Here is a 14,744-nt window from a genome sequence, read left to right on the forward strand (position 1 = left end):
AAAAAAAAAAAGATTATATGGCATTCCTGTGCAAGAGGCGGAGACCCCAAACAGTCCCCACAGTTGGAGGGGCTCTTAGGCCCTGTATCTGCTTTGGCAGCTATGTGGAGAGTGAAACCTGTTTTCAAGCCTGGACTGTCATGCCTATCATCTGTGTTGTTTCTAAAGATGTTCAGTCAGATATGGATTCAGACCAGCCTCTGGAGCTGAACTGAAGACTCTTCGCTGTTCAGCCAGTCTTGTGGCGTCATGTTCTGGGAGGACAGGAGACAGGAGGGACTGAGGTGAAGCACTCTCAGCAGATGAGCACAGCTTGCCTTTTCTTGTTGATAGAAAAAGTACAGGTTACCAGCCTCTATGCACATGTACTCATCGTCAATCCTGATTTTCCTTGGCAGTGTACATGACAAAATCCACAAACTTATGTACACAGTGCCTGAGTGTGACCCTTCCCAGCAAGTGACACTTCCACCTAGTCTGGTTTAAATACTTTCAAAAATGGAGCAGCAATAGCAGACTCTCAGATAATATTTTACATATACAAATTTTAAATTGTTTATATCTATTATTTGTATTCTGTGTTTCTAAATTCCATGAAATGTGGCTGCTCTCTCAGCTGTACATTCCTACCGCTATGCTATAATAACCATATTATCCTTAATACAGCTAAGCCCTAGCTTGAGAACTTGTTCCACTTCTAAGAACAGGAAATTGGCAACATTGTTCACAAAAGAGACATGAGATACAGCAAGCAATTAAGGACCTATTAACTTAACATGACTTGTGAGGTGAAAAGAGAAACAATTTTGCAGGATTCTGTAAGGAACTGCTTGCAAAACATAATTTAAGTAGAGATAGCTGATCTAAATTTATGAGGGAAGTTTCACTTAAGTGACTTCCTAGGGATTCTTTTAAGCTGTTACTGTAATGGTAGACAGGGATATTTAGCATATTTCATATACACTGAATTTTAAAAAGAAAGGTTCTGCCTCAAAGATTATTATTCGATGAAATAAGGAGACATTTTAGGTAATAAAACAGATTTGGTGGGTTAAAATATTGGCTCTAAGAGTAGGAAAAAAGCATATGACTATGAAACAAATGTCTCCAGCTGGAAACTTTTTAATAGAAGTCTAGAAACGTAGAGAATGTCACTTTCTGATATTTTTCTGAGTGGTGTATCCATGAATTTGTTAAATTGCAAATATGAATAATGCAAATATCTTGCTCAGTTCAATACATTATTCCTGGGGAGATGCAGGTGGGAGAAGAAATTAAACATTTGCAAAGTCTGCCAGAAAAAAAAAAAGAAAAAAAAAAGGCTTTAAATTTTATTCTTAATGGTGGAATAACTGGTATGTACATGGATGGATGGATCTTTTAGCTGCTTTGTGTTTGCCTGGCTTCCATTCTGTAATTTCTACCCTCTGACATCCCTGCCCTCCTCACTGTTTAGACAAAATGATCTGAACTTCAGTGAGGTGCAGTAGCTTAAATTTCCAACATTAATTATTAATTTCTAGCTTTTTTATACAATTTATTTTATTTCTTATTGGAATTCACCATCTTTTCTGTTTTCTAGAAAATATGCTTCTTTCTCTTTTATGAGAAAACAACCCAAAATACATTTGCAGGGATTTCATCTGTTTAAGTTTCGTTTGTTTTTTGTTTGTTTTCTCTCTCTTTTAAATAACCAATGTGGGAAGCATAGCTTTATCAATCTGAGAAATACATAAGTTTTATCCACACAAGCTGGAGATCTTCAGCAACATACACTAGGATGACTGTAGAAGTGAAATTCTTCAGCAGGATTATAGAAGAGTCTTTGATCTGTCCTTAGAAACAACACCATCTTTAGGCTCAGTTGCGGGTTTGTCATGCTGCTCCTCCTTCAAGGAGCACCTGCCTGAAGTAGTCACCACTCTACGGACTCACTCACCTTACACTGCTATAATTCTATAAACACTGGTTGGAAAAGATTTTCAAGATTGTCAAGTCCAACCAATCAGCTAACACTACAAGTCCATGGCTAAACCATATCCCTAAGTGCCATGCCACATCCACAGGTCTCTAGGGATGACAACACTACCACTTTTCTAGACAGCCTGTTCCAATCCCTAGCCACTCTTTTTGTGAAGAAGATCTTCCTGCTCTTTTGGTACAACTTGAGGCTGTTGTCTTCGGTCCTATCACTTGTCACCTGATAATCAAGATTGGCACTTCCTTTGCTGCAGCCTCCTTTCTGGCAGTTGTAAAGAGCACTGTAGTCTTCCCTCAGCCTCATTTGCTCCAGACTAAACAGCCTTAGTTAACCTCATCTGCTTCTTGTATGTTTTGCTTTTTAAACCTGTACCAGATTTGTTGTTCTTTCCTGCTCGTGCTCAAGCAACTAGATATCATTATTGTAGTGAGGGACCCAAATCTGAACACTGTATTCAATATGCAGTCTTAACAGTGCTGAGTACAGAGGGACAATCACTTCCCTAGTCCTGATTGCCACAATATTCGTAATTCAAGCTAGGATGCCATTGGCCTTCTTGGCTACCTGGGCATAATACTGGCTTACGTTCAGCTAGCTGTTAACCAAGTTCTGTAACTCATGTCTCACACCCTAAAGCAGACTAGATTGAATTGACACCTCTTCTACATTTCTACCCTACTCATAAATAACATCAATTTTTAATTTTGAAAAGGGTAAGCCTTACTCTGATTAGCATATACTCTTAGAAGAGCACTTTGAGTGGCTATCAAGGTGAGAAGTACATCAGACATAACTGTATATTCAGCTCAATTTTTTTTTTTTTAAATTTATGACAGCATTTTAGCTGAAATCTACCTCAAGCAAAAATATTCTGATCAATATTCATAGTAAATCTTTTGATTAATAGTAATAATATTTAAAATGTTGATATTCAGTTTGCTTTGGAAATATTCTACATAATCACAGGTAAAAATGGTCTCACTAATTTTGTAGGAAATAGCTAAGTGAAAAGAACAGATGGGGAAATGCCTTCCCAGCTCCATAATGGAAGCCTGCTGTGTTTTCAAGATGTTGTAGATCTGATCAGTTGCCAAACTTAGAAATGGGAAAAGATTTTTCCTTGCAGGCATGTTATTTTTTTTTTTCACCTTTGTCTTGGAGAGATGTCTTCATGTTAGGGAGAAAAAAGATTTTAAAATTTTGTGTAAGTTTTTAATATTGCTATAATGAATGGCTACTGTGGATTAAAATCTGAAAGAAGGCAGCACCAGCAATTTAATATCAATTCAGCATTATTACTAGTGATAGTCTACTAGTCTATGGACAGAAAAACAGTCCAAGATTTGTACACTGTATTCTTGCTCTTCCTAACAGAGCTCAAAGGGAGCCAGAGATGACCTGAATCCTGGAGAGCATTTTCTGAATTATTTAGCATAAAAATTGTTTATTGCTAGTACATACAGTAAATACACTTGATAAAGGGGAGAGTGGAAAGAATGAGTGGGGAAAGGCAGGATTCAGATCCTCTCATAGAATTTAAAGATACTTGTAATCTTTTATCTCAAAATGCATGTCAATAATAGTGTTTTTGTAAGTGATAGAGCACACCTATTGTAAAGCCCTCCTGGGAATTTCCACAGCATCTGTATTTATCCTCAACATGATTAGAGCAACTTTCATTTGATCTTAGAGCTAGGTATTAGGTATCAGTGCAGAGCCTTTGTGAACAAAACTACCTGTCCAGTTTCAGGAAAATTCAGAACATAACAATTGGGGTTGCTGAACACTTAGCTAGTATTAAAACAGCCATCAGAAGCAAGGATCCCAAACTCCCAGACCAGAATACTGCTCGTGTTTTGGATCACCATTAGTGACTAGTCACCAATTGGATTTAAATCCATTTGCCATCATTCTCTGGGCCCGTCTGGCCAGCCATATTTTTACCCAGGTAGAGTACACCTGTCCAAGCCATGGACTGCAAGCTTCTCCAAGAGAATACTGTGAGAGAGTGTCAAAGGCTTCACAGAAGTCTAGACAGACTACCTCCACAGCCTTTCCCTCATCCACTCAGAAGGTTACATAGTCATAGAAGGAAATCAGGTGTGTCAAGCAGGACCTGCCTTTCATGAATCCATGAAGGCTAGGCCTTATTCCCTGGTAGTCCTACACATGCCGCATGACTGCAGTCAAGATTTGCTCCATGACCTTCAGCAAAACAGGTCAGATTAACAGGCCTGTGATTCCCTTGATCCTCCTTCTGACCCCTCTTGTAGATGGGAGTCACATTAGCAAGTCTCCAGTTGTCTGAGATCTTCCTGGTTGACCAAAACTGCTGTTGGAAGGGGCCTTAAAGATCATCTGGTTCCAAGCTCCGTTCCATGGACAGGGTTGCCATCACTAGATCAGGCTGCTCAGGGCTCCATCCAATCTGGTCTGGAATGTCTTCAAGGATGCGGCATCCACAACTTCCTCAGGCAACATCTTTCTGTGCCTCACCACTCTCTGAGTAAAGAATTTCTCCCTAATGTCTAACCTAAATCTCTCTTTTACTTTAAAGCCATTTTTCCTTGTCCTATTGTTATTACATTGTGTAAGAAGTTGCTCTCCCTCATGCTTATAAGCTCCCTTGTACTGGAAAACTGCAGTGAGGACTTCCTGAAGTATTCTTTTCTCCAAGCCAAACAAGCTTTTGTTTGGCTCCCAGCTACCTCAACCTTTCTTCACAAGAGAGATGCTATAGACATTTTTGTGGCCTTCCTCTTGACCCACTCCAACAGCTCCTCATCCCAAGGGCTCTAGGTTTGGATGCAGTACTGCAGATGGGGCCTCACAGGAGCAGAGTAGAGGGACACAATCATCCTTCTCTTGTTGATGGGCAGCCCAGGTTACCATTGGCCTTCTGGGCTGCAACAGCACACTGTTGGCTCACACCCAGCTTTTTGTTCACCAGGAAACCAGTTACTTCTCTACAGACTTCTCCAAGTGAGTCCTATTCTGTATGCATATTTGGGATTGTCCTGATTGAAGTGTAACAGCTCATACTTGGCCTTGTTGAACCTCATTAAGTTCATATGGGCCAACTTTTTGAGCTTGTTCAGATCTCTTTGGATGGCATTTCCCTTTCATTTGTCATGTCAACTGCACCACTCAGCTTGGTGTCATCAGCAAACTAGACAAGGATGTACTTGATTCTATTATCTATGTAACTGATAAAGACATTAAAGAGTACAGGTCCCAAGACAGACTCGTGTGATACCACTCATGACTAGCCTTCACCTCGACATAGAGCTATTGACCCCAAACTTCTGGCTGCAACCTTCCCACCAAGTCTTTATCCACCAAACAGTCCAGCCTCCAAATCCATATTTTTTCAATTCAGAGATAAGGATATGGTGTGGGACCACGTCAAAGCCCTTATTACATGACCCTTCGTTTGTCCACCAATGCTATCGCTCCATCATAGAAGGCCACCAGAATGATAATGTATGATCTGCTCTTGCTGAAGCTGTGTTGACTATCTCAGATCACCTCCTTCTCCTTGTCTTGCATGTATCTTAACATCTTTTATGAGTATGACACATTATCCCAGATGCAAACAACAGGCTACCCAGCCTGTAGTACCCCAGGCATTCCTTTGTCCCTTTCTTAAAAACAGGAGCAATGTTTACCTTTTTTCAGTTAATTTGACAGGCACAACTTTTTAAATATAAGATAGAGTGCTTTGGAAACAACGTCAACCAGCTCCTTCAGGACTCTGGGATGCATGTTGTCTAGCCCCATAGACCTATACACAGTCAGTCTCACAAAGTGGTCTCAGACTTGCTCTTCTCTTACAATGGGAGGGATTTTGTTCTCCCTACTCCTGCTTGGAGGTCCAGGGACACAAGGGGCATGGGAAGCTTGACTGCTAGTGAAGACTTAGGCAAAGAACTCGTTGAGTACCACAGCCTTATCTGTGTCAGTTGAAATCAGCTTTCCCTTCTCATTTATCAGAGGGGGAACATTCTCCTTTGCCTCTTTCTTCTGACCAATGTATCTAAAGAAATCCTTCTTGTAATTTTCACATCTCTCGCTAAGTTCATTTCCATCTGCATCTTGCCTTTCCTGATGCTGTCTCTGCATATCATGACAACGTCCCTATATTATTCATGGGCCATGTGTCCCTGTTTCTACCACCTATAGTTTTTCTTCTTATCCCTCAGTTTGATCAGCAGGTCCTTGTTTAGGCAAGTTGATTTTCTGCCTTCTCTGTTTGATTTCTTATTCTGGGTGATGGAATTTCTTTTGCAGGAGGATAGAAAATAATAATAATAAACAATGGAAAGCAGCTTGGCAATCACTTCTGCCAGCTCCCTCAGTACCCTTAGATGGATCCTATCTGGATCCATGGACTTGTGACAATCCAGGTGGAGTAGCAAGTCGCTGTTTCCTCCTGAACTGTGGAAGGTTTATTCTGCTCCTCATCTCTCTTCCAGCTCAGGCAGAATATCTTCAGGAAAACTATTAAAGACAGAAGTAATGAAGGCATTGAGTACCTCAGCCTCTTCCTCATCCTTGGTGGTAATGTTCTCTGCTGGATCCAATAAATTTGCCTTAGCTCTCCTCTAGCTGTTAATATATTTGTAAATATCAAAATACAAATAAGTAAATATTTGTAAATATTATCTTTAACAGTGGTGGCCAGATGAAGTTCTTGTTGGACTTTCACCTTTCTAATTTTCTCTTTGCGTGTGCTAGCATATATTGGAGATAACAGGGATGGAGTCTGTTTTACGACATTGAGTAAAACAATGACGACAGATAAGGTCTTCCACTATTCAACCTACACAGCAGCTGATTTTGAATTTCCTCTGTGACTCTCAGTAATTTATTTTCGATGTGGTTTTTGTTTGTTTGTTTGCGCTTCACATAATCCGTATTAAAGTGAGTAGTATACAGATTTTTTACTATTAAACTGTGACTCTACAGCAGTAAGTTAATCATGTCTAAGAGCATTCACTGGCACCATCTAGCATATTCTCTCTCCTGAGAATACTACAAAATTTTTTTAAGTCTCCAAAATAAAGTCTACAATGATGTTGCCTATTGTGAGTGGTACCTTATTCCCTCCAGTTCTTTAAGGACACTTCAGAAAATGCTGGAAGAGAGATGGTTGTAACAGTCTGGAATAGTGGAGAACATTCTAAAAATATGATCTGTATAAACAATGGCATTTTGGCACCCAGAAATACTCCTCAAAATGTCTTTTTTGGTAGGATAGCGATAGTCTGTGTATGTGTAGAGGTTGACATGGAAAGATGCAGGAGAGGCTGAGGGTGCAGTCTTCTGAGACAGTGCTACAGGGAAAAGGATGGAGGGAGCCAAGCCTGACAACCTTGTCCATATTGTGTACTAAAAATAGCATTTGTTATCCTTAGAACTATAGAAGGACATTGTCTCAGACAGTGCCAGCTGGCATTGTTAACAGACAAAGTGTTACAGAAGTAGTACAGACAATCACTCAGGCTTGACCTCACCTTCAGACTCTATTCCAGTTTGTAGTAAAGCTGCTTTGAGGTATCAGAACAGAGCAGTTCTGGCCAGTTTTGGCCATACGACACTATCTCAAATCTCTTCGTCAATATGCCTTGCTGAGTGAAAGAATTCAATTGACTATCCAAACACTTTTTGGCTTTTTTTCTTGCTGTACCTCAGACAGACAGCTACACTACATGGAAAAACACAGGGAAGCCACAGGCTTAATCAGAGGAACCACAAAACAGGAGGTGAGATGAGCTTAGTCTGAGTCTGTACTTCTAAAACACAACAGCAACTGTGCTGATCTTATTTTCTTGGCAATGACTCCCAATGGCTCAATCTTTTCCTTTTACAAACAATTATTTTCTCCTGCATTACAAATATTATTCTAAATATGTTAGGCAGTGCAGCAACAATGTTCCAACCAAGACAAGAAAAAAGGGATAAATTTCTGAAATACACTAGGTGAGTAGAAGAAAAAATCTAATGAGAGGCCTGATTCTTTAAAGCAGAATGTATACAGCATTGTTGGTGTCTACTTGGTGTTGGGTTATGTTCTCCCGAGTGGCTAAGAATGTTTTAGTATCTGTTTCCACAGATAATGTTCTCATTGGGAACAGCACTATATTAATACCTTTAAACAAAGAACAGTAAAATTCAGAATTCTTTGTATCCCTATAATTACAAAACTTTTCTTCAGATTCTTTACATTTAATTTTAGAGTCACTTACTCATCAGAATTTTTTGATTCATGTTCTTCCTTCCTACACATTTATCTTAAAGCATATTTAGGATAATTTCATTTTCTTTTCCTTACCTTACTCTGTGAATCTTTATTTGTGCTATATTTCAGAAATTACATGACTACTTAAGGTAACTACACCCTCTGGGGAAAAATGACAGTGGACATTAGGAGTGATATTACGCCACCAAAAATACACACTCAGACATGGAAGGTCAGCTTTCAGCAAAGGCAAGTCACCAAAGCAAACCTGTCTTACACTGCAAGGCTTCTATGGCCACTTCTATGACAACTGCTATGGTTGCATTGGGCTAATCCTACTTCTTTCTTCTCTAAGGACCAGAATCCAAAATCTGAAAGTACATGTGCTTACATCCTGTATAATATCTAAGCTTCTGATAATGACACATGGACAGCCTATATAAAATAAATTATTAAAATGTCCCTGAAAACTTATGGTTGTATTGCTTCTGGTAGAATGTAGAAAAGAAACTCAAAGAAACAAAACTCTCAGAGACTTCATCATAGTAATTGAGATAGAGTCTAATTCAATGGAACGTAAGGAACCTTACATATAAACTTTTTTTTTTTTTAATAAAATGTGATCTATCAGCTTTGACAACTGCAGCATGTCATCATTCAAAAAGTGACACATTTGTCACACTATTTGTATGTGGAACTCATGTTAGTAAATTAGTATTGAAGGAAGAGATAGAACAAACAATCGAAAGTCTCTTGAAAAAAGCAAGCTTCTGCAACAATGTGGCCAGTCCTACAGAAACATCACACTTTTTCAATAGATAGCCAACCAAAAAAAAAAAAAGAAAGAAAGAAAAATAGATGAAAATGAAGAGGCAGAGAATTTAAAAACTAAAACCATGATAACTAATATTATAATATGACAGTTTGATCTCAGAATAGTTTACAAACAAGTTGCACCAAAGTAGTTCTAATGAACTGCTCATCATGTTCTACACAGTACCAACTGGACAGTCCTATGACATCTAACATGTCAGAAAGCTAAAATCTGTTAAAATGGACACCTCATATTTACTTTTAGAAAATTCTACAATAATCAGGAATAATTCAGTGAAACTTACTTCAAAGTCAAGGTCCGAATAACGTGATTTTCTTCTCTATTAAGCAGTAAAAAAGAAAGAAAAAAAGAGGTTTTATTAACAAGGGGACTATTCATCAAATGAGTCTAAATAACATTATTTGTTTTCCTATGAGGTATATGTTAGGTATTCAGTGAAAGGCTGTAAATGTTATTGTGACAATTTAATACTTTGCATACAGCTTATTAGACTAGTAACATATTTTTTCACTGAAATAAAGCAGACTGGATTTCACTAAGATGCTTCATATGCATGCTATTTGCATGCAAGCAAACCTGCTGGTACAAAAAAATACATTTATTTCTATGCTTTCTGTGGTATTTCCAAATGATCAGAGTATTTATTCTTTTTACACTGATATCAATATATACGTATCATTAGGGTCTGTATAAATATACATAAATTGATTCTTTCCTACATCAGGTTTACATTGGTACAACTCCATTGATTTTAATGGGACAACTGATAGCAAAGTCAAGACCAAGCCATCTATGCTTTCCATAGAGACTTGAGCTTGTTTGTTTGCAATGACAATCTGGATGGAGAAAGCGATGATATTTGTCTTTTAGATGACAAATCTGATTCAAAGCAGTTGATAAAAAGAAAGAATTATTTACTAGTAAAGTAATCACTTGTATACATTGCAACAAAGAATATGATTGCTCAGACATATAATGAATAATTTAGCATATAATTTTATTATATAATCTGAAATAAACTGATTATAAAGTCCAATTATATCAGACAGAAGCAGAAACGCTATAAAGAAGAAATAAAAATATTTTTTTTCTTTTAAGGTTGGAAATTGTGTGTCTCACAATAGACAAGAGATGTGGAAAGCAGTGGAGAAGCTAAAAAAAATAAGGGAGCAGCAAGAATAGGTGAACGTAAAGAAAAGATACATTCTCCTTCAGGAAGAGTTAAAGAAGAGAAAAGTACCCCAGTAACAGAAAGTGCTTGCTGGTACAATATAATCCTAATTTTCTGTAGTTCTATGGAGTATCTTTAAGTGATGGTGAACAAACCCTTTCAAAATGCACTGAATTTCTGCAGTGAGATAGAAATCAAACCAATTAAGTCAAGAATAATAATATTACTGACTTCATTAGACTTTGATTTTATCTCGTTTAAGAAACACGCGGGTTTTCGTATATGGTTTTGGTCTCTTACATTTGAAGGAAACAATTTTATGAGTTCTTATCTGCAGAAAGCAGAAAACATTCAATATTTTATAATAACACTATGTGTCATTATCTAGGATTCATTGTAAAATTCTGACTTATACCAACCCATAATAATAGAAGACAAGTGTAGTGCTGTCTACACTGTCTTCAGAGGTTGAATAGTTGTTGTCTGAAAAGCTGGGAGACAATAATAAAAATGGTCTACAAAACAAGTAAGAAAATTAAATCTTTGGGAAGCTATCATGAATTAGGAAGGCTTGATTGACCAAACCCACTTTAATGAGAATATTTAAAGACAAATTAAACAACTCTACAAGAATAAATAGCATGTAAACTTAAAAACAGCAATGGCTTTGGAGGTAGGAAAACTATGAGAAGCTAATGCTCAGATTCTTAAAGGTACGTACTTCTCATTCATATTAAGAGAACCTAGGTACAAGCATACCTTTGAGACAGGCCTTCATCATTCCACAGTTAACTAACACCTGAAGAAATCTACATATCTCTAATGAGGAAGGATCTATTTTAAGGTGCAATTAGATCACTTCTTCCACAGTAAAGGCTTAGTGGTTTCAAAATAAGAAATTTAGACGGCAGACGATAAGGTGAAGTCTCATGGAGCAGCTTTGAAAAATGCTTGAAAAGCCATTATTTAAGCTAAATTTCAGTAATAAATCTGATACTGCTGAACTGCCTGAGTGAGAATCCTAAGAGAAAACATGAAAAACTTTGAAATAATTGTGTAGTTTACTACATAATGTAATTTAGAAAACTGGAACATTTGTATTTTGCCTTAGGTCTGTTTGACCACAGTGCATATTTGCGGCATGGTTGAATTATTGGGTTTTGCACCCACACAAATCTATCACTGTCTACATGGTTAAAACACACATCTAACTGTCTGTGACATATTTAACTACACTATTGCCAGAAAGATGTCACTACTGCAATTTTGCCCTTAGATCACACCAGTTATGATCTAACAAATAATAATACAGGTTTATATTAGTGAGTGACCAATGCAGATCTATCATGAGTAAAATTTAATTTAAATATGTATGGTAAAAAACATCTGTTCTATGTTTGTACATTACTTTTCTTTCCCATGACTGCATACAGTGAAATATATCACAGATTCTGTCAAAACCTATTCTCCTAAGACATAAAAAGTATGTAATTGCCATAGGTAAGAACAGCAGAATAACGATCTGTGAACGTCTGAAACACGGAAATCACTGGCTATGAATGTGATGCCAGACCACTGAAAGTGATAGTAAGTACAGTATGAGGCCCTCCTGGCTACCACCTCATTGTACTGAAGTGTTATGGTTGAGAGTGGGAATACATTCAGATGCATGAAGGCACTAGGTATCTTTGCTTGTAAGGGTGGAGCCATTTCCCTGTGGTCCTTTTCCTAAACTGTTCTCCTAGCTTCTGCATGATGTACAACACGTCTAAAGTGTACAAATCAACACTTTAATTGTGATTATATGTATATACACATACACATGCACTGTATGCAATCACTATGTATACATATACATATACATACCTATATATATCTTAAACAAAGTTTAATTGCTGTGGCTCTTTGGCTAAAAAACATAAGGTTTTTCACAGACACCTAAATTCTTTCTGAATCTAGTCAACCATCTGGCTTGTTCTAACAATTTAAATTAACTGAAGCCAAAGCTGAATGAAAGAGTAAGAGGGGGAAAAAAACCCTCTTCTGTCAAATGATCTGCTGAACTGTTCACACCAGTGTGTTTCTTTTCAAAAGACTGCTTCACCAGCCTGCAAAATTAAGACAGATTTCAGCCAACATTAAAATCAGACTGGAAGCTGATTTTTTTTTAAAGCATCAGTTGGAGATCCAGTTGAGCATAATGAAAGTAGTACATGACTAATAAATGACTACAAAGGTTCATCTCAGTGTTTTGAATTTGCCCAAGTTATGCAGTGATACTTAAGGAATGATATAGGAGAATGTGAGTATAAAGAGCTGTTTTTGTTGCAGCATCCACCTTACTTCTTCAAATGTAATTTAGGATGATCTTTGGGAGGAGCTTACTCTATTGAACTTACTAACACTCTTTTACACTGTTCCATCTGTCCAATCATGTTTCGTATTCATTCACAATTGTAATATCCAAAATATACTGAGGTAGTGAGCTCCTCAATTTAAATATACATAATGTGACAAAGACAATGTTGTTTACCTCTTTGTCATTTCATTTGAAGCTCCTCTTCTTTAAATCATGGGAAATATGAATAATTGTTCCCCATTTTCTACTCAGTCATTTATTTTCCAAACCAAAACACTTTAACGCCAGAGAACTGAAAAGGGTAGCTAATAAAGGAACTGCCTAAAAAGATGAAGCTACATGCAATTATTCAGCAGCAAGGGAATTATCTGGGATAATTTTGAAAAGGCTGAAATCCATGGGTAAGGAGTGAACTGGATATTCATGCTGAGTTCCAAAAGCTACAAAGAACCAGTAAGGTCTCCATTTAAATGGGCGGGGATGTGTACAGCCCTTTCTAAACAACCCCAGTGAGAAATCTGTGTTAATGCTCTGAATTCTCAGAAGCAAAATCACCACAGAACCACAGAGTGATAGGAGTTGACAGAGATCTCTGTGTCCACCTGGCCCAACCCCTGCTCCAGCAGGGACACCCACAGCAGGGAGGCCGGGACCACGTCCAGGAGGCTTTTGAAGATCTCCAAGAAGGAGACACTACAGCCTCTCTGGACAGCCTGTGCCAATGCTCCATCACCCGCACAGCACAGAAATGCTTCCTGGTATTTAGACAGAACCTCTTGTGCTCCAGTTTGCGCCCATTGTGTCCATCATGCCTACAAGCTGGGAAAAAAACATTCAGAGAGCAGCAAAATGTCATTTAGAGGGTTAAAAACACTGGATCAAGAGAAAAGGATAAAAGAGTCATACAGCTGATTTAAACATTGGCTCTGGAAAAAGCAAACACAGAAACTTTGTAAGAAACCTGAAAAGGATATAAATACTTTAAACAAACCCAGTATGAGAAAAATAAGAAAATTTGTAATTCAGAAAAAAGAGAGGAACTTCTAAAGATATTACTAGGAATAAAGACAATTTATATGACTGTGGAATGATCTGCTGAAAGAAACAGTGGGAAACATTCACTGCAGTCTTGAAAGCGAAATTGGACTATGCATTACAGAAATATGCTGTAGAAAATGTTCTTGCACTGATAAAGAAGATAATCTGGTAAGATCTTTTCCATTTAATTTCTACATCTCTTTGATCCTGATTGATAAAATACACATTACAGAAAAAAAAAGAAAAAGAAAAAAAAAACAGTAAAAAGAAACAAACTACCAAACCTTTCATGCCAAGACCAAAGTGAAATTCTGTAAAAAGAGGTCTGCAGTTGTAATTTATTTAAAATCAATTTTACTTTGTGCTAATCATGTACAATTTTTCTGTGTAATTCCATAGCAACTTTAAATTCTGCTCACTGGGGGACAAAAATAGAACATTGAAGAATAATTTCCATACAGCAGCATGCACTAATATGCTGGCACCAGGAAGGAGCTGCTCTAACAGACTAATAAAATCCCTCTCCATCTCTATAAAATGACAAATGCCTGGTTTTCTTCTTATTCTAGTCTGCATTATACCACTACCTGATTAATTACATGAGATACTCCTGAAAATATATTATATTGTGCAAAGTATAATTGAAACCAGAGATAGAATATTATAGGGTGGGTTATAACCATGCTTCCATTAATATAAAGCCTTATTATCAGCAGTTTATAATTCATTCTGAGATTAGGTTTGACATACAAGATCTTAGCCTGGGGAAGATTTTTTCCCTGAACAAAATTAAAGGAGAATCTCTTTTGGCCCTTAGAGATATTGGAGTGGAATGTGGGTTTAGATTTAAAATATCTTTTGTGTTTATTTAACTGAAGTAAAAAGCTTAGTTTCTGAACAGAAGATTACATTGGCTATTAGTTTACAATATGAGCTAGATATAAAAGAAAAAAGTAGATGAGTTCTTTGATGTGCGAGTTTTAAGTTGAGAAAATCTACAAGCAAATTTCAGCACAGCACAAACATAACTTCAGAGATCCCGTATTAAAACTTACAGCATTTTTTTTTTTGGTTTGCTGCTCCGTTTTTATAGGATAATTGACATATGTATTTACTCAA

The 14,744-nt window shown here is 37.3% G+C and overlaps 1 protein-coding gene across 1 annotated transcript in view; it reads right to left on the minus strand.

Annotated features, from left to right (window-relative positions):
* Window positions 1-14,744, minus strand: part of ADGRB3 (adhesion G protein-coupled receptor B3) — a 277,241-nt gene that overhangs the window by 4,084 nt on the left and 258,413 nt on the right. The window contains exon 28 of the mRNA XM_019613580.2: window positions 9,341-9,376. Coding sequence (XP_019469125.2) covers window positions 9,341-9,376 — 36 coding nt within the window. The remainder of the gene's footprint in view (window positions 1-9,340; window positions 9,377-14,744) is intronic.

The sequence above is a fragment of the Meleagris gallopavo genome, chromosome 2, assembly GCF_000146605.3.
Source record: "Meleagris gallopavo isolate NT-WF06-2002-E0010 breed Aviagen turkey brand Nicholas breeding stock chromosome 2, Turkey_5.1, whole genome shotgun sequence".
NCBI classification, from domain to species: Eukaryota; Metazoa; Chordata; class Aves; order Galliformes; family Phasianidae; genus Meleagris; species Meleagris gallopavo.